General features: G+C 42.2%; 1 protein-coding gene across 1 annotated transcript in view; it reads left to right on the top strand.

The window, feature by feature from the left end:
• LOC139542004 (pro-neuregulin-3, membrane-bound isoform-like) overlaps positions 1-25,501 on the top strand; it is a 371,276-nt gene that overhangs the window by 149,571 nt on the left and 196,204 nt on the right. The window contains exon 2 of the mRNA XM_071346985.1: positions 23,960-24,092. Within this exon, the coding sequence (XP_071203086.1) occupies positions 23,960-24,092 (133 nt within the window). The remainder of the gene's footprint in view (positions 1-23,959; positions 24,093-25,501) is intronic.

Genomic DNA, 25,501 nt, shown 5'->3' with positions numbered 1-25,501 from the left:
GGGCCGTGGACACCTAGGGACGGGGTGACCCAGCTATATTGTGTGCAAGTAAAAATAGCTCTACAGGACTATTAGGCCTATGATATTAATTATATGGAGGATGTACTGTTTCTGTGTGTTAATGTGTAGATGTATGTGTGTTTTCATTCAACTTTAGTTTTCCCTTGAGACATAAAAAATAGATGGGAAGGAAGTTGTGTTGGGGAGTGAGTTGAGTTATTGACTAGACAGGTGAAAGCCAACCCGAGGCGGCTCGGGTAGGCTGGAGGGTTTGGCTGGAAGTTGATATAGTAGATGTCTTAAAGACAATCAAAAGTTGTCTTTGTACTTTACTTGTAAGAGTTGTTCATTTGTTAGGATATTGGTAAAAGGTGCAACACAATATTGATTATTGTTAGTTCAGTCTTATCATTCACTTAAAAATATTTAATAATCTCTTACCTACTTACCTAACTCAGCGAAAAAAGATATGTCCCTTTCTCAGGACCATGTCGTTCAAGGATAATTTGTAAAAATTGAAAGAAATTCACAGATCGTCATTGTAAAGGGTTTAAACACTGTTTCCCATGCTTGTTCAATGAACCATGAACAATTAATGAACATGTACCTGTGTAACGGTAGTTAAGGCACTAATAGCTAAGGCAAATAAGGTAACAGTTATGAAAACTTATGACACTAAAGGGGCCTTTCTACTGACTCCGAAAAACACCAAAAGAAAGATGTCCAGGGTCCCTGCTCATCTGCGTGAATGTGCCTTAGGCATGCTGCAAGGAGGCATGAGGACTGCAGATGTGGCCAGAGCAATAAATTGCAATGTCCGTACTGTGAGACGCCTAAGACAACACTACAGGGAGACAGGACGGACAGCTGATTGTCCTCACAGTGGCAGACCACGTGTAACAACACCTGCACAGAATCGGTACATCCGAACATCACACCTGCGGGACAGGTACAGGATGGCAACAACAACTGCCCGAGTTACACCAGGAATGCACAATCCCTCCATCAGTGCTCAGACTGCCCGCAATAGGCTGAGAGAGGCTGGATTGAGGGCTTGTAGGCCTGTTGTAAGGCATGTCCTTTCCTAAACATCACCGGCAACAACGGGCACAAACCCACAGTCATTTGACCAGACAGGACTGGCAAAAAGTGCTCTTCACTGACGAGTCGCGCTTTTGTCTCACCATGGGTGATGGTCGGATTCACGTTTATCGTTGAAGGAATAAGCGTTACACCGAGGCCTGTACTCTGGAGCGGGATCGATTTGGTGGTGGAGGATCCGTCATGATCTGGGGCGGTGTGTCACAGCATCATAGGACTGAGCTTGTTGTCATTGCAGGCAATCTCAACGCTGTGCGTTACAGGGAAGACATCCTCCTCCCTCATGTGGTACCCTTTCTGCAGGCTCATCCTGACATGACCCTCCAGCATGACAATGCCACCAGCCATACTGTTCGTTCTGTGCGTGATTTCCTGCAGGACAGGAATGTCAGTGTTCTGCCATGGCCAGCGAAGAGCCCGGATCTCAATCCCATTGAGCACGTCTGGGACCTGTTGGATCAGAGGGTGAGGGCTAGGGCCATTCCCCCCAGATATGTCAGAGAACTTGCAGGTGCCTTGGTGGAAGAGTGGGGTAACATCTCACAGAATGAACTGGCAAAACTGGTGCAGTCCATGAGGAGGAGATGCACTGCAGTACTTAATGCAGCTGGTGGCCACACCAGATACTGACTGTTACTTTTAATTTTGACACCCCCTTTGTTCAGGGACACATTATTCCATTTCTGTTAGTCACATGCCTGTGGAACTTGTTCAGTTTATGTCTTACTTGTTGCATCTTGTTATTTATTTAAGTTTGCTGAAAATAAATGCAGTTGACTGTGAGAGGACGTTTCTTTTTTTGCTGAGTTTAGCTTGATGACAGTAGCCATTTTTACTTACTTTTATTGTTCTAAATAGAGACGGCTAGAAGAGCCTGGAGTCAAATTAGATTGTGTAGAATAGCAGGAAATGTGCTTTAGATGTCCCCCAAGAAGGGAGGGACTTCAGACCCCCCTGCCAAGTGATGTCCCCCTCTGCAAATACCACTGCTGTGTCATTTAAAAAGTCATAGTCAATCGATCAATAATATAATAATACTCTTAGCAAAAATATAAAAAAATGTATTTCCAATATGTAGAATCTATGAGAATAGAATGGTTCAGAACTTTTGTGACACATCCCAGCACAGTTGAAAAATATATTGGAAATAGAAATCATAACTGGATTGTGTTCAGAGACTTTTGGGAGGGGTTGAGTGGAGCTGAAGGATGGGACTAAAAACAAACAAAAGATAACTATTGTAAAATATACTGTGCCCGTAAAATGTTTTGTAGTATGTATAAATTGGAAGTATAAGCCTGTGTTATTGTCCATTAGTTTACATCAATTAGGGGAGGAATGGTAGGGTTAAGGGAAAATAATAAAGGAAAATATTTAAAAATATATATATTCTGTGGATTTACAGAAGAATATATGGGGGATTGTAAATATTTTATTTAACCTTTATTTAACTAGGCAAGCCAGTTGAGAACAAATTCTTATATTACAATAACGGCTTACCCCGGCCAAACCCTCCCCTAACCTCGGACAATGCTGGGCCAATTGTGCTCTGCCCTATGGGACTCCCGATCACAGCCGGTTGTGATACAGCCTGAGATCGAACAGGTGTCTGTAGTGACGCCTTTAGCACTGAGATGCAGTGCCTTGGACTGCTGCGCCACTCGGGAGCCAATGGAAGCCACACTCTATCTGCAATTTTAAAGCTGATCTACCCCACCCGAAAAAAATAAACAAACATGTATTTGTCCCCCCCCCCCCACTTCGAAAACCAAAGTTGTAACCCTGGGTATATGTGTTTCGGTGGCAGCAGCTAAGACCACCAGACCACCCTAGACCACACAAGTTGATGAATTTTAATGGGAGGTAAGGATGAAGTTGGTGCCGTTGTGGTATGTGGTTAAATTAAATGACTTGATTAGTGTAGTGTCAACAACGCAGCCACTGCCAGCTAGCCTACAAAGTCAACAACGCAGCCACTGCCAGCTAGCCTACTTCAGCAGTACTGTATCATTTTAATCATTTTAGTCAATAAGATTCTTGCTACGTAAGCTTAACTTTCTGAACATTCGAGACGTGTAGTCCACTTGTCATTCCAATCTCCTTTGCATTAGCGTAGCCTCTTCTGTAGCCTGTCAACTATGTGTCTGTCTATCCCTGTTCTCTCCTCTCTGCACAGACCATACAAACGCTTCACACCGCGTGGCCGCGGCCACCCTAATCTGGTGGTCCCAGCGCGCACGACCCACGTGGAGTTCCAGGTCTCCGGTAGCCTCTGGAACTGCCGATCTGCGGCCAACAAGGCAGAGTTCATCTCAGCCTATGCCTCCCTCCAGTCCCTCGACTTCTTGGCACTGACGGAAACATGGATCACCACAGATAACACTGCTACTCCTACTGCTCTCTCTTCGTCCGCCCACGTGTTCTCGCACACCCCGAGAGCAGCTGGTCAGCGGGGTGGTGGCACCGGGATCCTCATCTCTCCCAAGTGGTCATTCTCTCTTTCTCCCCTTACCCATCTGTCTATCGCCTCCTTTGAATTCCATGCTGTCACAGTTACCAGCCCTTTCAAGCTTAACATCCTTATCATTTATCGCCCTCCAGGTCCCCTCGGAGAGTTCATCAATGAGCTTGATGCCTTGATAAGCTCCTTTCCTGAGGACGGCTCACCTCTCACAGTTCTGGGCGACTTTAACCTCCCCACGTCTACCTTTGACTCATTCCTCTCTGCCTCCTTCTTTCCACTCCTCTCCTCTTTTGACCTCACCCTCTCACCTTCCCCCCCTACTCACAAGGCAGGCAATACGCTTGACCTCATCTTTACTAGATGCTGTTCTTCCACTAACCTCATTGCAACTCCCCTCCAAGTCTCCGACCACTACCTTGTATCCTTTTCCCTCTCGCTCTCATCCAACACTTCCCACACTGCCCCTACTCGGATGGTATCGCGCCGTCCCAACCTTCGCTCTCTCTCCCCCGCTACTCTCTCCTCTTCCATCCTATCATCTCTCCCCTCTGCTCAAACCTTCTCCAACCTATCTCCTGATTCTGCCTCCTCAACCCTCCTCTCCTCCCTTTCTGCATCCTTTGACTCTCTATGTCCCCTATCCTCCAGTCCGGCTCGGTCCTCCCCTCCCGCTCCGTGGCTCGACGACTCATTGCGAGCTCACAGAACAGGGCTCCGGGCAGCCGAGCGGAAATGGAGGAAAACTCGCCTCCCTGCGGACCTGGCATCCTTTCACTCCCTCCTCTCTACATTTTCCTCTTCTGTCTCTGCTGCTAAAGCCACTTTCTACCACTCTAAATTCCAAGCATCTGCCTCTAACCCTAGGAAGCTCTTTGCCACCTTCTCCTCCCTCCTGAATCCCCCTCCCCCCCCCTCCTCCCTCTCTGCAGATGACTTCGTCAACCATTTTGAAAAGAAGGTCGACGACATCCGATCCTCGTTTGCTAAGTCAAACGACACCGCTGGTTCTGCTCACACTGCCCTACCCTGTGCTCTGACCTCTTTCTCCCCTCTCTCTCCAGATGAAATCTCGTGTCTTGTGACGGCCGGCCGCCCAACAACCTGCCCGCTTGACCCTATCCCCTCCTCTCTTCTCCAGACCATTTCCGGAGACCTTCTCCCTTACCTCACCTCGCTCATCAACTCATCCCTGACCGCTGGCTACGTCCCTTCCGTCTTCAAGAGAGCAAGAGTTGCACCCCTTCTGAAAAAACCTACACTCGATCCCTCCGATGTCAACAACTACAGACCAGTATCCCTTCTTTCTTTTCTCTCCAAAACTCTTGAACGTGCCGTCCTTGGCCAGCTCTCCTGCTATCTCTCTCAGAATGACCTTCTTGATCCAAATCAGTCAGGTTTCAAGACTAGTCATTCAACTGAGACTGCTCTTCTCTGTATCACGGAGGCGCTCCGCACTGCTAAAGCTAACTCTCTCTCCTCTGCTCTCATCCTTCTAGACCTATCGGCTGCCTTCGACACTGTGAACCATCAGATCCTCCTCTCCACCCTCTCCGAGTTGGGCATCTCCGGCGCGGCCCACGCTTGGATTGCGTCCTACCTGACAGGTCGCTCCTACCAGGTGGCGTGGCGAGAATCTGTCTCCTCACCACGTGCTCTCACCACTGGTGTCCCCCAGGGCTCTGTTCTAGGCCCTCTCCTATTCTCGCTATACACCAAGTCACTTGGCTCTGTCATAACCTCACATGGTCTCTCCTATCATTGCTATGCAGACGACACACAATTAATCTTCTCCTTTCCCCCTTCTGATGACCAGGTGGCGAATCGCATCTCTGCATGTCTGGCAGACATATCAGTGTGGATGACGGATCACCACCTCAAGCTGAACCTCGGCAAGACGGAGCTGCTCTTCCTCCCGGGGAAGGACTGCCCGTTCCATGATCTCGCCATCACGGTTGACAACTCCATTGTGTCCTCCTCCCAGAGCGCTAAGAACCTTGGCGTGATCCTGGACAACACCCTGTCGTTCTCAACTAACATCAAGGCGGTGGCCCGTTCCTGTAGGTTCATGCTCTACAACATCCGCAGAGTACGACCCTGCCTCACACAGGAAGCGGCGCAGGTCCTAATCCAGGCACTTGTCATCTCCCGTCTGGATTACTGCAACTCGCTGTTGGCTGGGCTCCCTGCCTGTGCCATTAAACCCCTACAACTCATCCAGAACGCCGCAGCCCGTCTGGTGTTCAACCTTCCCAAGTTCTCTCACGTCACCCCGCTCCTCCGCTCTCTCCACTGGCTTCCAGTTGAAGCTCGCATCCGCTACAAGACCATGGTGCTTGCCTACGGAGCTGTGAGGGGAACGGCACCTCAGTACCTCCAGGCTCTGATCAGGCCCTACACCCAAACAAGGGCACTGCGTTCATCCACCTCTGGCCTGCTCGCCTCCCTACCACTGAGGAAGTACAGTTCCCGCTCAGCCCAGTCAAAACTGTTCGCTGCTCTGGCCCCCCAATGGTGGAACAAACTCCCTCACGACGCCAGGACAGCGGAGTCAATCACCACCTTCCGGAGACACCTGAAACCCCACCTCTTTAAGGAATACCTAGGATAGGATAAAGTAATCCTTCTGACCCCCCCCCCCCCTTAAAAGATTTAGATGCACTGTTGTAAAGTGGCTGTTCCACTGGATGTCATAAGGTGAATGCACCAATTTGTAAGTCGCTCTGGATAAGAGCGTCTGCTAAATGACTTAAATGTAAATGTAAATGTAAAAGGTGCCTCTTAAACCTTTGACATATACCAACAAAAGGGTGTGATCATTCTACAGTGGTCCCTGCAGCGTACCCTCAAACCGGTGTGATTAGAACGCTTATTTATAATGTCCAGTTTTGATTGACGCAACAATGAACATTTGAGCTGGCCACAAAGTTTTTTACAGAAACATTTTGCACAAACACAGTCCTTACAAAGTTATGTCCAGTTTATTTTTGGATGCAGTGTTCAGACATTCGCAGAAGTAGCGACAGCATACCACAATAATCCAAACTGGAAAATATAGGCTACATTAGTCCTATCGCTAACAGGAAAGATTGACATAACACAAGCGGTCATATTTGGCTGACAGAAACCACAATATGAATTAGCTAATAGCAATTAGCTACTATTTACAATTCATCACATTACATGTGAGCTCACCAATGATCAAAAGGTAAAGTAATCAGATGATGGTTAGCTTGTGCGCGCCACCATGTTTGTTTTTTCACGTCAACTAAAGATTAGAAGAGACAAGATGAGATTGGTCTGTTTTCAGTATGCATGTTGAAGGGGGTGTGTCATCTACGATCATTCACTTCCCTTCATTCACTTCTGGAAGTTTACTCGAAAGATTAGTGAACCATTCCTTGACCTCATTTTATTATAACATCTTTGGTCTGACAGACATTTACGCGCCACCCAGAATGCATTGTATAATGGCAACAAGCAAGGCGCCACACATATCTAGCAAATAGCTTACTATTAGCTCATCATAATCAGTACAATCTTCCAAATAGTATTTTACACACATCATAGGTGTCCAATACAATCTTTGCAATAATCGGAATGCATGATCTGTCATTAGTACTTGAAAACATGTGAATTCCAAATATCTCTGTTGCCCTGGGGTGAGTTTTTTTATGAACGTGATGTCAGAATGCACTCACTGTTCCAAAATGTGATTGTTACGCAACAGAACAGTTAACCCTCACTGCTTTCAAGCCAAGATATGCTGCTGGATAATTATAGGCTATGTTTCAACTTGTCAATTTCAGCCTCCTCATTAAATCACATAGAAGTAGCCCATTTCACTGTTGCAGACAATTTACGTTTGAGGCTTTACTGAGCCAGACAAACTTCTCTCTTTGAGGATTGCAAGTATGCAGACCTTACCACAGTCTTACACACACTTTTTCCTCCTAGCACATTTTCTGGCTGGTGCTTGCATTGCCTTTAATTGTTGTTTTCTTTACAAATAGTAATTTTGGACATGTGTGCATTACTATCAAAGTGTCGTTTCTACTGGAGCATAATCTATTCACAGTTTTATTCACATGTTTTCAAGTCCTTATGACAAATCAAGCATTCTGATTGTTGCATAGATTGTAATGTGGCTCCTGTCATAACTCTCCTGTGATGATCTGAAGGATCAGGATACAGTGGGTCTGCTCTACAGTGTGTGAGGGGGAGAGCGGGATGTCAGCTGTTTTATGACCGGTCATAAAATACACTGCCCCTATGCTCTGTAGTGTTCGAGATTGGAATGTAAACTGTGGAACACAGAGAGACACTTGGAAATCAAAAGTTTGAATAATTAAACAATATTTCTAGTTTCGAGAATGTGGGAGTGGGCCGTGGACACTTAAGGGACAGTCATGACGAGTGTGTTTCACTTGGTGATCTCATGAAGGACAGGAAACCCACATTACTGTATCTCTATTTGTGTAGACTTCTCAATTGTGGGGTTTACATCTAAATATTGTAAAACATATGTAATTAAACATTAAACTATTTGTGAAAAGATGCAATGTGAGGTCAACCTTCTAAGTGAGAAGATAAGATTTTTCTTATAAAGTTAACCAAATCAGTGGCCACGCCCACGTGAACATAGACATTACGTCGGTGTCATGGACCACCTTTTTCTCAGAAGTGTATAAAACCCACTCCTGACGAAATGTACATTAGACCAGAAATAATGGAGCTGGCTCTACATGTTGAAATGGTTAAGAACTACAACTCTATAGGCCCAGGAGACCAGGCAGTGTGTAGTGTTGGCTACATGGTTGTAAATGGTTAAACTCTGAGACTATCACTACAGAATAAGAGCAAATCCTAGACGTATAATTACTAGTCTGCAGCTGGAAATTACGTAAGTCCAGTACAAGAATACCAACAACTGCGGAAGCATCTATTCTATGCAACGACCTGACGTATTCATTACAACAGACACTATCCAGAGCCGCTGAGAAAGCGACAACTACGAAAGACATCTGGGGAAGTTAACCAGAGACTCTCTGAAGAACTGACTCTCCAGCAGACGGACCGGCGATTCCAACAGAGAAGACAACAATGACATACGGGCGTAAATATGTACATTGTAATTATTCTCATGTGCAAAGGATTAGCATTTCAATTAATATAATTATCAACTGTGCGTAGTGAATCCATTTAGTCTTTCCCGCTCTTTTATCTGTCCCCACCCCTTTCCATTGTATACCAAGCCGTCATACCGGTTTAGCCCACTAGGGACTTATCTATGCATTGTGTTAGTAACCAATATCTACTGTTTGTTTGTGTTTCTGTGATTATTTAGTTAGTTATTAAATAAATAATTAAGCCAATTTGTATATCGCTGATACATCATTTATGCTAGGGTTCGTGCAGATATCCAATGGTTTGCGACATTCAGTAATGAGAACTGATGAGCTAATAATTATGCATTAATAGAAGACTAATCGATAAGATATGAAAATATCTGAAGAGTCGATTCGGGAAAAAGAGACTATAAACATTTTCCCGTGGTGCCCCGACTTCCTAGTTAATAAAAATGTAGATTATTATTTTTTAATTGAACCTTTATTTAACCAGGCAAGTCAGTTAAGAACAAATCTTTATTTTCAATGACAGCCTACCAGGGAACAGTGGGTTAACTGCTTTGTTCAAGGGCAGAATGACAGATGTTTTATTTTGTCAGCTCTGGGTTTCGATCCAGGAAACTTTTGGTTACTGGCCCAATGCTCAACCACTAGGCTACCTGCCACCCTGAGTAAAATCACATAAAAGTAATTACACATAGAGAATTGATTTGATAAAATAAGTTTTCACATTTAATGATAGTCAGAGACACAACACCATCATTCTTAAATGATAGAAGTTTGGAACCAAACTGTGCAATCGGGTGAGAACGGCCTTGGTCAGGGAGGTGACCAAGAACCTGTCAGCTTCACTCTGACAGAGCTCCAGAGTTCCTCTGTGGGGATGGGAGCACCTTCCAGAAAGACAACCATCTCTACAGCACTCCACCAATCAGGCCTTTGTGGTAGTGACCAGACGGAAGCCACTCCTCATTAACCTCTAACGAGCCTCTACCCCGGGTCCGGGATCACCCCCCATCCCCCCACACACTGATTAGCATAGCTAGCATAGCTTCACAAGTAGATAGTAGCATCTAAATATCATTAAATCACAAGTCCAAGACACCAGATGAAAGATACAGATCTTGTGAATAAAGCCACCATTTCAGATTTTTAAAATGTTTTACAGGGAAGACAAAATATGTAAATCTATTAGCTAAACACGTTAGCAAAATACACCACTTTTCTAACTCCATCAGTTTCTTACTACTTCAGGTGATATCACCAATTCGGCTAAACTAAGATATTGATAGCCACTAACCAAGAAAAAACCTCTTCAGATGACAGTCTGATAACATATTTATGGTATAGGATAGGTTTTGTTAGAAAAAAGTGCATATTTCAGGTAGAAATCACAGTTTACAATTGCACCGACCATCACAAGACGACTAGAATTACTATAGAGAGCAACGTGTATGACCAATTTACTCTTAATAAAACATTTCATAAGAATAGACAAAGCATAGCAATGGAAAGACCCAGATCTTGTGATTCCAGACAATATTTCAGATTTTCTAAGCGTTTTACAGCGAAAACACAATAAATCGATAAGTTAGCATACCACATGTGAAAACGTTACCAGAGCATCGATTCCAGCCAAAGAGCGCTATAACGTAATCACCGCCAAAATATATTAATTTTTTCACTAACCTTCTCAGAATTCTTCCGATGACACTCCTGTAACATCATTTTACAACATACATATACAGTTTGTTCGAAAATTTGCATATTTAGCCATACAAAACCGTGGTTATACAATGAAAATAGTAGCAACTCAAGCATCAAAATGAGGGACGTCAGCTTTCAGAGTGATCTAGTTTAATCGAAAGCTAATCATATACTTGACTAAAAAATACAGGGTTGACAGGAATCGAAAGACAAATTAGTTCTTAATGCAACCGCTGACTTACATTTTTTAAATTATCCTTACTTTTCAATACAGGGTTCGCCAAGTGACGCGATAACAAACAAAATGGCGAAATATGCGTTTAAAATATTTCGACAGAACAACGATTTATCATATTAAATATTGCTTACTTTGAGCTGTTCTTCCATCAGATTCTTGGGCAATGTATCCTTTCTATGTTGTAATCTTCTTTTGGTCGATAGATGTCCTCTGTCCTTCGAAATATCCACTAACGATCGAACGGGACCCCAAAACGTGTCCAAAGTTTCAGAGTGCACAACAAAGAAATTCCTCAAAATCGCACTAAACGGATATAAATTGCTATAAAACGGTTCAAATTAACTACATTATGATGTTTTTAACAACTATAACGACTAAAAACATGACCGGAGAAATATTACTCTCTAAACAACGATTTGGAAGGAGGCAGGTCTGATGCCCATCTTGCGCACGACGCATGCAGGAAGAGAGCGGTACTTCTACGTTTTCGTGTTTTATAGTGGCTGTGATTGTGCAATAGACTCCATTCAAAACGTGATGACGTACAGACACCCAGAGGAAGACGTAGGCAGTGTCGGTTTCTTCATAGCATTCACTGTCGCCTTAAAAACAGACTCCAGATCAGGGGTAAAAATTTCTGAAATCTGACCCCTGTCATGAAAAGTGCTGTAGATATTGTTCTGTACCACTCAGAGACAAAATTCCAACGGCTATAGAAACTAGAAAGTGTTTTCTATCCAATAATAACAATAATATGCATATTGTACGATCAAGAATTTAGCACGAGGCAGTTTAATTTGGAGACCCAAATATGCTAATGCGGAACAGCACCCCCTATAGTTCCAAGAAGTTAACATCTTGCCACTAGGGGGGTGCCATTTCGACATAGTCCAGATTCGTCTCCAAATTAAACTGCCTCGTACTCAATTCTTGCTCGTACAATATGCATATTATTATTAGTATTGGATAGAAAACACTCTAGTTTCTAAAACCGTTTGAATTATGTCTGTGGGTGAAACAGAACTCGATTTAGAGCGATTTTCCTATATGTATGTCAGAATTCAGAATTGTACTGGCTGTTCTGAGATCTGTGTATTAATTTGCCTGTCCTCTATTGGTTGAGATGCACTGCATACGCCTTCCCCTGGGTGTCAGCGAATAGGGAGACTTGAAATGGAGTCTCTGTGTAATTCCCAAAGTTTATAAATTGATTGGAATCACGGTGGCCATTCTTTGGGATCTGCGCTCGGGCGCAAAGAGGAGCTTTGCATATCGTTGTGGAAGCTCTGGTTTTAGCTCCTTAGATAATTCCGGTCATGTTTTTATTCGATATAAGCTTTAAAGACATCATAATCTTGTTATTTTGAACCGAATTATTTCAGTTTATATCAGTTTATTGCGATTTTCTGGCATTTCTTTGTGACGCACTTTCAAGAGTTGGACACTTTCCCTGTACATGCCGAACGTTAGTGGCCATTTCGACAGGACAAGAGGACATCTTTCGACCAAAAGACGATTAGACCGGAGAAAGGACACATTGCCCAAGATTCTGATGGAAGCTCAGCTAATAGTAAGAACTATTTATGCTGATAAATCGTTGTTCTGTTGAAAAATGGTAAACGCATAAGCTGACATTTTTTTGGGGGTAGCTTCGCTTTGGCGCAACTTGTATTGCGCAGTAAGGTTAATTTTAAAAATGTAATTCAGCGATTGCATTAAGAACTAATTTGTCTTTCAAATGCTGTCCACGCTGTATTTTTTAGTCAAGTTTATGATTATTTAACCCTTTCACACGTACCATCACACGGGTGTGATTGTTCTACAGTGGTCCCTGAAGCGTACGATCACACCCGTGTGATTAGAACACTCATTTAGAACGCTCGTTTAGAATGGCCAGTTTCGAATGACGCAACAATCAGCATTTGAGCTGGCCACACTTTTTTCAGAAACTATTTACACAAACACAGTCCGTACAAAGTTATGTCCAGAATGTGAGCACTTTATTTTGGGATGCAATGTTCAGATATTCACAGAAGTATATATAGCATACCACAATCATCCTAACCGGAAAAATGTAGGCTACATTTGTCCAAGCGCTAACTGAGGAAAGATTGACCCAACACAAGCAGTAATATTTTCTAACTCTCGGCTGACATAAACTACAATATGAATTAGCTAATAGCAATTATTATGTATAATTAATCACATCACGGGTGAGCTCACCATTGATCGAAATAATTAGGTAAAACACTTTTGAAACCGAAAGTAATCCGACGATTAGTTTCAGCGCGCAGCTATGCATTTGTTCCTCACAGAAACCGAAGATAATAAGAGAAGACAAGATGAGTTTGGTCTGTTTATAGTATGCATGTTGAAGGGGTGTGTCAATCACTGTCGTTCACATCCCACCCTTAATTTCCGGAAGTCCTTCAAAAAATGAGTGAACTCTTACTCACCTCATTTTGTTATAACATCTTTGGTCAAACAGACGATAACGTGAAACCCAGAATGCATTGTATGTCAACAAACATGGCTACACAGCTGGAATTAGCTTAGCTCATCATAATCAGTACAACCTTCAAAAAAGTATTTTACACACATATGTGCCCATTACAATCTGTGCAAGAATCGGAATGCATGATTTGTCACCTAGAATTGAAAACATGTGAATAAAACAGTAAATACACAAATAATTGCCACACAAAACATTTTCGGATAGTGATTTATTGAGACAAGTGGCGCGTGCCGGCAGTCAACCACGTACCCTCTCACTCTAAACCGTTCAGTGTTGTTGTTTATGTATGTAGATAGTGAGCTAAGCTGTAGCATTAGCAATAACTTTCAAAAGGAGACAACTCACAAATGTGGAAATTCTGGAGATTTTGAGTCTGAGTATGAAAGTCAGGAATCAGATTCTGACAGTGAGGAGCTGCCCCCCAACCTTGTAGCCATTGAGAACCCTGAATCTGAGGACCCCTTGTCCACTGACAAAGTCCCCGTTCCATTAGAAGATGCTGGTGGTGATGGTGGCAGACTGACAGTGGATGAAGTACAGGAGTTCTGTGGTAGCTGGAAGGCTGCCAGCCATTTCACCCCTCCTGGCCCTGCTGATTGTGTTGATGAGTCCCAGCCTGGAGTGCAACGCCCCTTGCCATTTCCATCTGAGGCAGAGTGCCTCAAGTTGTTTCTGACAGAGGAGCTGGTGGGAGACATAGTAGAGACCAATCGCTATGCCTTGGAGCTGCAGGATAAGAGAGAGCCAGTGTAACGGATGTGAAATGGCTAACTAGTTAGCGGGTTCGCGCTAATAGCGTTTCAATCAGTTACGTCACTTGCTCTGAAACCTTGAAGTAGTGGTTCCCCTTGCTCAGCAAGGGCCGCGGCTTTTGTGGAGCGATGGGTAACGATGCTTCGTGGGTGACTGTTGTTGATGTGTGCAGAGGGTCACTGGTTCGCGCCCGGGTAGGTGCGAGGGGACGGACGTAAAGTTATACTGTTACACCAGGAGTGGGGGGACAACCACAATTAGTGAAATGTATACATTCCTGGTGACAGTAAAGAAAAACTCCCTAAGAGAATACTGGAGCACAGATCCTATGTTTGCAACTCCCTTCTTTGCCACCCTCTTTTCCCAAGACTGCTTTCTAGTTCTGCTGCTATGACTGCATTTCATCATCAACGCTACTGCCATCCTAAATGACCCGTTATACAAAACAAGAGATGTCAACAGCTGGCAGTAAAGTGCCATGACAAACGAGACGTCCATGTCCTCTCCACTGTCCATACAGCAACCATGTCGGCCACAGGGAAGGTGAACCACCTGACGGGAGAGAGAAACAAACCAGACAGAGAAACATCAAACCAGACTGCGTGCTTGACTATTACCTCAAAATGGGGGCAGTGGATAAGGCCGACATGATAAACAGCTTTGTGGAATGAACTCAGAAAACGACCAAGTGGTATAAGATATTTTTCCAGGGTAGCGTCAAAATACAACATGCCAATACTTCTGACGCATTTAGCATTGTTTTACAGAGTTAATAGAATCATGTAACTAGCTACATAAGCACGATTGAATATAACACCATAAAAAGTGAAACATGAGTAACGTTACCTAGCATGTCCGCGGTTATAAGGAATATACACAAATATATTATGCTCCATACACACAGTGAGCTACAGTAGAAACGGTATAACACGACACAGAAACTATTATAACGTAATTAGGCACTTACTTTGATAGAAACGCAGTCTGGATTTGAAGATGGGTGTCTGTAGTGACGCCTCTAGCACTGAGACGCTGTGCCACTTGGGAGTCAGAAGGCCAGGGTAGCTTCAACATACAACACATGCTAATACATCCGTGACGCAATTAGCATTGTTTTCCAGAGCTAATAAGACTGTAGCTAGATACCTAAGCATTGAGTATAACACCATACATGTTATGAAATGAGTAACGTTACATCGCGTGTCCGCGGTTATAAGGAATATACACAAAAACATGATGCTACAGTAGAAACGACATAACACGACATGCAGAAACTATTATAACGTAATAAGGCACTTGGATAGAAACGCACTCATTTCCAAAGTTATTATTGGTAACGAAAACAACTTTGATTGCGATGCAGGCGACAGGTGGAAAATATGAACACGTGTATGCAGGACGGCAGATGAGTAAATGTCTGCAGACTTGAACTGCACAAACAATTGAGAAGTGTTTGGGGAATTTTGTCCGGGTCAGAAATGTCAAAAAAATTAATTGGTCCGCAAAAGTAAAAATGACTACTTTTATGTGAATGAATGAGGCGGAACACACCTCATTTCAAACTGTTATTATAAAATAAAAAACTGTTTAGAAAATAATTTAAAATTGACAAATAAAACAGGCGGCGTGCTTTGGTTTGAGGGCAAAGCAGATTAAATGTACTGTTACATAACAATCACATTCTGGAATTGGAGAGAACGTTCTAACATCACGTGCATAAAACAACTCACGCTGGGGCGACCGTTAGAGATATTTGGAACTCACGCATGAAAGGGTTAATGATTAGACTAAGTCACTCTCCAAGATGGCGCCCGACATTTTCTGCCCAGTTTAGCTACTTTTCTCATTGTATAACCACGATTTTTGTGGCTAAATATGCACATTTTCGAACAAACTCTATATGCATTGTGTAATATGATGTTACAGGACTGTCATCTGAAGAATTCTGAGAAGGTTAGTGAAAAAATTAATATATTTTGGTGGCGATAACGTTATCACCCCTTTTGCATTGATTCAATGCTGGGGTGATGTTAGCTCATGTGGTATGCTAATATAACGATATATTGTGTTTTCGCTGTAAAACACTTAGAAAATCTGAAATATTGTCTGGATTCACAAGATCTGTGTCTTTCGATTGCTGTAGGCTGTGTATTTTTCTGAAATGTTTTAGGATGAGTATTTTGGTAATTGACGTCGGTCTCTGTAATTATTCCGGCTGCTTCCAACGCTATTTCAGATTGCAGCTGCAATGTACAACTGTGATTTATACCTGAAAAATGCACATTTTTCTAAAAAAAATATCCTATACCATAAATATGTTATCAGACTGTCATCTTATGAAGTTGTTTCTTGGTTAGTGGCTATATATATCTTTATTTAGTCGAATTAGTGATAGCTACTGATGCAGGAAAAAAATGGTGGACAAAAAAAAGTTGTGTCTTTTGCTATGGTGGTTAGCTAATAGAAATACATATTTTGTCTTCCCTGTAAAACACTTAGAAAATCTGAAATATTGTCTGGATTCACAAGATCTGTGTCTTTCGATTGCTGTAGGCTGCTTATTTTTCTGAAATGTTTTAGGATGAGTATTTTGGTAATTGACGTCGGTCTCTGTAATTATTCCGGCTGCTTCCAACGCTATTTCAGATTGCAGCTGCAATGTACAACTGTGATTTATACCTGAAAAATGCACATTTTTCTATAAAAAAAATATCCTATACCATAAATATGTTATCAGACTGTCATCTTATGAAGTTGTTTCTTGGTTAGTGGCTATATATATCTTTATTTAGTCGAATTAGTGATAGCTACTGATGCAGGAAAAAAATGGTGGACAAAAAAAAGTTGTGTCTTTTGCTATGGTGGTTAGCTAATAGAAATACATATTTTGTCTTCCCTGTAAAACATTTAAAAAATCGGAAATGATGGCTGGATTCACAAGATCTGTATCTTTCATTTGGTGTCTTGGACTTGTGATTTCATGAACATTTGATTATATGATATCCCTGTGGCTTTAGGCTAGGCTATGCTAGTCAGCTTTTTTGATGGGGGGGATCCCGGATCCGGGTTTGTGACTCTATAAAGGTTAAAAGGCACCTGAAGACTCTCAGACGATGAGAAAGAAGATTCTCTGGTCTCGAAATTTCAAAAATCCTGGTTTTGCTTTGTTATTATGGGGTGTTGTATGTAGATTGATGAGGGAAAAAACAATTTAATCAATTTTAGAATAAGGCTGTAAGCTACCAAAATGTGGAAAAAGTCAAGGGGTTTGAATACTTTCCGAAGAGGCACATATATTGAATACTGATGTTATATTACTTAATACTTACTTATATTGAATACTTCGGAAAGTATTCAAACCCCTTGACTTTTCCCCTGTATATATATATATACACATATAGATAGATACCCCAATGTGCTGTCATTAATTAAAACTTTTGATGAAACCCATTGCACTTAACATATCTGAAAAGAGTTACTTAAGGTGATTGTGTAGTCATTACTCAAACTAATAGAGTCACTTTGACCCTGTAGGGCAGGGGTTTTCAACTCTTACCCCCCGGAGCCTGCTGCTTCTCTGTTCTACCTATTAATTAATTGCACCCACTTGGTGTGACAGGTCTAAATCAGGCCCTGATTTAGAGGGGAACAATGAAAACAAGCAATGAAACTGTCTTCGATGTCCAGAGATGAGTTTGAGGGCTGTAGGGTGTCCAGATTTGAGCTGGTATTATGGTATTATTTAGGATGCTTCAGATGCTTATAATATACTAAATAAAACAAATTATTTGAAAAAAAAGGGCAGAAAGGGTAGTTTCACATAAAATAATGTTTGAAATAATGTCCCTTCAACAGGCTTCAACCTAATACTCTCACATCCCTCAGTATAGCTCCAAAGTTCCCTACTCTACCAGCTAAGCTACCAGTCAGGTAACTATATTTGTAAGTACGGTGTCCAGTAGTGGTCAGTGTTTGAAACCAGCTTGGAATCGAAGAAATCACCGGAACCACGGCGAAGTCAGTGCGATCTTGCATTTTGCAACACACAGTTTGAAAAAGCACATGTTTCAAGGAAGCTTTGGACATGATTGATGAGGTACTTCTGATAAAGTGATACATGCATCGGCACAATGCTTCGAAGTAAACTGCTTACGATTTTGATGCATGCTTTGGAGCTCCGGTATCAAATGTAACATCACTAGTATCAGCTTGAAATGTTTGAGTAAGAGCCCACTAAGCCAAGCCTCCAATATAATTTCCCTGTGCTCTTTGCCTTTGAGTGTATTGTAGTTACCACCCATGACTGTATTTGTTCGTGACAGAGACATGATTATTGAATTTGTACAGTGTCAGTGCTGTGGCATTCACAAAGTGAGTTTCTATTTGGATGTTATCATTATAATTAAACGCTCTACGACAATGCATTACATAGTTCACCTTTTTTTTAGGCCTAGCTTTACCCCAATACCTTGGCCTGAAACTCATGGTTTACAGGCCACTTCAGGCCTGTGAGTAGGGTTGCAAAATCCTGGTAACTTCCCTCAAATTACCAGATTTTCAGAACACCCTGGTTGAAGGAAGTACCCTTCCAACCAGAATTTTTAAATCAAATTATGCTGGCTTGCAAAGTGATGTGTAATTCCTATTGGAAGCCAGCCAGTGTTAGGATAGTCAACTGCTGACATTTCTATTCATTTTTATTCAGGCATTCATAAAGACTGTCAGAGTTAGTAACAGAATGAGGAGACTACCTAAGTCATTTTAACTGGAACAACCATTTCAGTAACGGGTGCAAAAAATCTAACTAAATGTTTGGATTAGTTTATAAAAATGTAATTTATTTATATTTGTGTAGCATAACATTATTAAAGAAATCACTCAATGTACATGCAAAAACACAAAAATTAAAAACAATTAAAGATATACCTGCAGTAGAGCATGCTGGGGAAAAAAGTGGATTTGTTATCATAACTTTAAACAACAGAGTTGATGCGACTTCTCATTTAGTTTTGAGTCAGTACCACATAGAAATGTTACGTAATAAATACTTTTCCACGACTTTGAGTTCAATTTACTAGAAGTTGCCTTGGGATTTACAGTGTAGACCAAGCGACTAGGGTGAACTTGGATATAGTCAAAAGAATGCTGGGTTGTTTTGATGACCCAACTGCTGGGTTGCAGGCATTGGGTCACTTAGTTGGGTTGTTTTATTTAAAAAGAGCAAGGTTGGGTTGTTGATGCTGGGTTATTGACCAAATTGGGTTGTTTTTAATCCATCATCTTTTAGAGTGTACACAAATAACAGAGGAGGACAGGACACTGGTCAGCCGCTTTCCATGGTGCTGGCTGACCAGTGTCTCTGATCTTTGATGTAGAGGAGATATGATAGATGGAACAGCGTGAGCCGGCTGTGCGTAGCCTAGGCTACAGGCTTTTACTAGCTAGCAGATTGGCAGCTACTGTAGTTAGCTAGCTACATAGACGGAGCTTGGAGATCACTCCCCCGCACCTTTCACGTTCCTGTTCCCCGGGCCTATGGACTTTCCGATGTAGCAAGCAGTGGTTCTTTATCCAGGCTCCACAGTATTTAGTCCCGATGCCCCCCTGCCCTGGCTCTCCTTTTCTGTCTGCTTTGCTTGTATCCTGCGTCTCCATGGATACCACCACTTGAGATTTGCAGACAAAGCTACCAAAACAGCAATAAAACCACGCTAAAAGTCCTGAAAAAGTCACATTTCTGTGTCCATTAGTTGACTAATTCTCTCCCATGAAGAGCGCAGTCATACATATATATAATATGTATGGACACAAAAAATAAATAATAATAATAATAATAATAAAAAAATGAAAAAAGTTAAGATAGACGAGAGTCAGAACCAACACCACCGTTGGGATTGGGTTTGGGGGTTCTGAAATGTGTTGTGTGCAAGTGGGGAGGTGGAGGTTGGAAGGGTAAATGTTGAAATACCATTTGAAGTGCTAAATGCTTGGAGATTGGTCCGCACAAGCATTCGGTCTTCGTTCAGTAGTGATATGATTTTGTAAATGTTATATTGGGATATTGTTACATAAAAAATGTGTTGCAATGTGTATACTTTAGTATGTTTAGTTTAATGGAAAATGTAGGTTTGAATAGGTAATTGCTTAATTAATTAGTGTTAATTATTCTGATGTGAGGGGCTTCCCTACAAATGGAGCCTCTTTCAGTTCATTGAGGAAGGCATTTTGGATTGACCTGTGGATGGGGGCAGCATTGTTTTAACCTGTCCCCATCAGGTATACTTTTGATGGTAGTACTGTTGTTTTTGTTCCGGAATCACTATGTAAATAAACACCCTTGCACAGAAGAACTTTTGCGGCGCCGACATCTTTTTATTTTGATAGAGGTTAGGTTTTCCAGTTTAGCCTTCTGGCCTACTCGACGTGACAAAATACCCTGTCAAATAGGATACAAAAAGATCATCAAGAACAACAACCCCCTGAGCCATTGCCTGTTCACCCCGCTATCATCCAGAAGACGAGGTCAGTACAGGAGCATCAAAGCTGGCACCGAGAGACTGAAAAACAGCTTCTATCTCAAGGCCATCAGACTGTTAAACAGCCATCACTAACATTGAGTGGCTGCTGCCAACATACTAACTCAATCTCTAGCCACTTAATAATTAAAAACTGGATGTAATAAATGTATCACGAGTCACTTTAAACTATGCCACTTTATATAATGGTTACATACCCTACACTACTCATCTAATATGTATATTCTGTACTCTATACCACCTACTGCATCTTGCCTATGCCGTTCGGCAATCGCTCATCCATATAGATTTTTATGTACATATTCTTATTCATTCCTTTACACATGTGTGTATAAGGTAGTTGTTTTGAAATTGTTAGATTACTTGTTAGATATTACTGCATGGTCGGAACTAGAAGCACAAGAATTTCGCTACACTCGCATTAACATCTGCTAACCATGTGTATGTGACAAATAAGATTTGATTTGATTTGAATAGTAGTGCAAGGCGATGAGGTCCAAAATTATATTATGGCACCCTATTCCCTATGTAGTGCACTGCTTTTGACCAGGGCCCATAGTGCTCTGGTCAAAAGTATTGCACTTTGTAAGGAATAGGGTGCCATTTGGAATGCAAACATTATGTGTATCAAGTAGCGGAGGGGGCGTCCCCGAGGCAAACACTTTTGGAGTTAATAAACTTATCAGTGGTCGGACATCAGAGGAAGAAAGATTCTAATCGCTCCTTTGAATCTTGGAGTCTTTGTATTCATTAATTTGTTAAACACTTCCCCCACCATCCACTTATTACGGATGGTTGTTCAATTTAATATTGAGCTCAATCGTGGATGGTGGCTGGTGGTTGTTGGTTTTAGAGTACAGTATTGTGGTTGGTGGTTTTAGAGTACGGTATGGTGGTTGGTGGTTTTAGAGTACGGTACGGTGGTTTTAGAGTACGGTACGGTGGTTGGCGGTTTTAGAGTACGGTACGGTGGTTGGTGATTTTAGAGTACGGTATGGTGATTGGTGGTTTTAGAGTACGGTATGGTGGTTGGTGGTTTTAGAGTACGGTACGGTGGTTGGTGGTTTTAGAGTACGGTACGGTGGTTGGTGGTTTTAGAGTACGGTACGGTGGTTAGTGGTTTTAGAGTACGGTATGGTGGTTTTAGAGTACGGTATGGTGGTTGGTGGTTTTAGAGTACGGTATGGTGGTTGGTGGTTTTAGAGTACGGTACGGTGGTTGGCGGTTTTAGAGTACGGTACGGTGGTTGGTGGTTTTAGTGTACGGTATGGTGATTGGTCGTTTTTGAGTACGGTACGGTGGGTTTAGAGTACGGTATGGTGGTTGGTGGTTTTAGTGTACGGTACGGTGGTTGGTGATTTTAGAGTATGGTACGGTGGTTGGTGGTTTTAGAGTATGGTATGGTGGTTGGTGGTTTTAGAGTACGGTATGGTGGTTGGTGGTTTTAGAGTACAGTATGGTGGTTGGTGGTTGTAGCTTCAGGCCCAGAAGCTAGGATATAATTGGTAGATTTGGATAGAAAACACTCTAAAGTTTCTAAAACTGTCAAAATAATGTCTGTGAGTATAACAGAACTGATATGGCAGGCGAAACCCTGGAAAAATTTGCCAGAAATTGTAGTTTTTCTAAGTGGCTCCCATTTTGGCTGTAGTGTTGCCAAGCGTGTGAATGAGAACGCATTCTTTGGTATTTTTCTCCGGTAAAGACAATAACGATTCTCCGTCTTAAATTTGATCATTTATTTACATATTAGCGTACCTAAGGTTTGATTATAACCGTTGTTTGACTTTTTTGGATAAGTTTATTGGTAACGTTTGGGATTCATTTTGTATGCATTTTGAAGGAGGGAAACGGATGGAATTTTGAATGAAGCGCGCCAGCTAAACTGAGTTTTTATGGATAAGAAGGACTTTATCGAACAAAAGGACCATTTGTGATGTAACTGGGACCTTTTGGAGTGCCAACAGAAAAAGATCATCAAAGGTAAGGCATTTATTATATCGCTATTTCTGACTTTCGTGTCGCACCTGCCTGGTTGAAATATGTTTTTCATGGTTTTGTGTGCGGGGCGCTGTCCTCAGATAATCACATGGTGTGCTTTCGCCGTAAAGCCTTTTTGAAATCTTACACAGCGGCTGGATTAACAAGAAGTTAAGCTTTATTTTGATGTATTACACTCGTGATTTCATGAAAGTTAAATATTGATAATTCTGTAGTTTGAATTTCGCGCTCTGCAATTTCACCGGATGTTGGCCAGGGACACTACCGTCCCACCTGCCCATAAGAAGTTAAGCTGCGATAAGAGGTGTTGGAGGTGGAACTGCGTTGCGAGCAGTCAAATCAGTGAGCAGCTGCTCTTGCATCATTGTCACAAAGTCACACCCGCTCCACTCATGTTAGAAGGTCAGCGTGAGAAAGTTTAGGCTATATAGAAATAATTACACTCAACTTGAAAAATCATTAAACCAAACAATGAGGGATTTCTATCATCCTAACCGAGGTGTAGACTACATCTCATATTCTAGTGTTCAACTTGTAAACAAGGCTGCATGGGATTTCTGTTAACGTGACTCCATACAGCCAATGGCAATGTCCACTTTCCATATAATGCTGGGAGCCACTTGTGGATTTGACAGCTGTAATTCAGTTCCACCTCCAACACCTCCGACAAAACAACTGCTATGCGGATGTCGGCTAAATCAGATCAGATTGAATAGAGCCCTTAAATCCAAAGTGTATTGATCAACATCCTTCAAAACCTTTTGTAATTTTTAACCAAAACACATTTTTTTGTGGAGTATCCATATTATTGATGTGCTATACATCAAATGTTTGCATTATTCTGATAATCTGTATATCAAAGCCTCCTTGGGGAACAAATAATGATTTCCCATTCAACAAATTAATACTGAGTCGATGCAGACCGGTTTGTTCATGTATCTGTGTATCTCTCCTTACTGCAGTTGGTGTCAACACCGTTGATGATTAATTAACAGGAAGGAGTGGAGAGAGACTGCCGTGTCTACTTAGCTCCTCTCCATTAACCTATTGATTCTGACCGGCCGTACTGTGACACCTGCTACTGAATATTATTCATATCAACATAGCACCGCAAGCGCCCAAGTAGCCTTGTCAGTGTGTATGGAAGCTGCATGTATGATGCATGTTTAATGATATAGTCCATGATCATAGGGCCAAGATATTTGTCAAAACATAAAAAAATCCTTACTGTTCATACAATTAGCCAAATCAAGTACTCCTGGCAGAAATACAGTAGCATACAATTAGCCAAATCAAGTAATAATAAAGTACTCCTGGCAGAAATACAGTAGCATAGAATTGCAGTCTTCTTTGCTCATTTTGGGCACATCTCTCTCTCTCTCCCTCTCTCTGTTGTCTTTCTTAATAAACAAATGTTGTTGTTTTTTGGTGTGGTTCTGAAGTTTATATGTTACCCAAAGCAAATAGTCTCTTTGTGAAAACCAGTAACATCTCTCTTTCTCTCGCTTCTTTTCACAGTGGCTCCCACATCCCCTAGTCTGCGTTCGGATGTCTTCAAGTCATGTATCGACGACAAGGACCTGGCCTTCTGCCTCAACGAGGGCGAGTGCTCCATCATTGAGACAGTAGCAGGAGTACACAGGCACTGCAGGTGAGTCTCTGTGTGTGTGTGTGTGTGTGTGTGTGTATGTGTGTGTGTGGTTGCGCGTGTGAGGGTTGTGTGATGTGTCTGTGTGTTAATGTTGTAGACAAATCAGCTCTTGTAGTTGAGAACTGTTAAGCATTCACCCAGAGTTTATTCAATAGTGACCTGCGCAGGGGAGACCAGCATTGGACTCTCTTAGACACGAATACATTTGACCTTATATAGGCAAGGAATATCTGGTTTAGATCAGTATTCTCTATTATTGGCAAGCTTATCTATTATATAAGACATACATATACTGTAGGTATCCAAGTGATATTCACCGCCCCCCCCCCCCCCCTCCTCCTCATACTCCCCTACTTCAAATCCAGATTTGTCCGGTTCTAGTTCAACTTGGATAATAGCTTTAAAGCACACAGTACAGTTGTCTAACACAATTGTATAAGCTTAATTTTTCCTTCACAATTCCTCCTTTTGTGCTATGGAGACTTACATAAGCACAACTATACCAGCAATCAATCAAAGGGAAACGTTATCTTCCCCTGTCTCCAACCAGAGGCTTCAGAATCTTGCGTTACCAACAATGAAAATAAGAAACATAATTAACAAGGATTTAAGGGAGTACAGGGTTTACCTTTGCAAATGTGACAATCACTCCTTTGACTAAGGGCACAATCATATGGGTCAACATGGTGGTAATGACCATTCTTCTCTGGGGATCTCCTGGCCCTGCTTCACTGGACTCTAGTAATATAAACAGGGCCAGGCATGATACCAGGCCCAGATTTACTGCAGTGCCTTTATCGCTTTCCAGCAGCAGTTGTCTCAGGTTCCTCCGGCTCTGGGACTCTCTTGCAGTGGGAGGCATGGGGCCAAGCATTTTGACCCTGGTACTTCACTGCAGTCTGGGTGGTCAGCAGGATCTGGAACAATCCCTTCCACTTGGGGTCCAAGGGCCCGTCTCAAAAGTGCTGCTTGATCAAGACCCAGTCACCCAGTTGCAAGGAATGGTGTGGCTGTTCTCCTAGAGGGGTCTGGGTTGGTACTACCTGCAGTCCCATCTCAGCAGTTTTTTTTCAACAATTCCCGAGCTCTGGGGATTGTAGGGAGTGTGCAAATGGTGCACTCTGCGTAATGCTTTGTTATGGGAATTTCACCGTGAGGCCAATGGTGACTTTAAAACAGTTACAGAGTTGAATGGCTGTGATAGGAGAGAACTGAGGATGGATCAACAACATTGTAGTTACTCCACAATACTAACCTAATTGACAGAGTGAAAAGAAGGAAGCCTGTACAAAATAAAAATATATTTATTGCATTTTCCTTTTCCAAATGGGCGGTTATTTAGAATGCATAAGATTCTGTATTTACGATAGAGTAGCGGCCTACGGCTCGATAGAGACATAGCTTCTCCC

The sequence above is a fragment of the Salvelinus alpinus genome, chromosome 17, assembly GCF_045679555.1.
Source record: "Salvelinus alpinus chromosome 17, SLU_Salpinus.1, whole genome shotgun sequence".
Taxonomy (NCBI): Eukaryota; Metazoa; Chordata; class Actinopteri; order Salmoniformes; family Salmonidae; genus Salvelinus; species Salvelinus alpinus.
The sequence above is the reverse complement of the archived record's forward strand: the minus strand, read 5'-3'. Positions and strand labels throughout refer to the sequence as shown.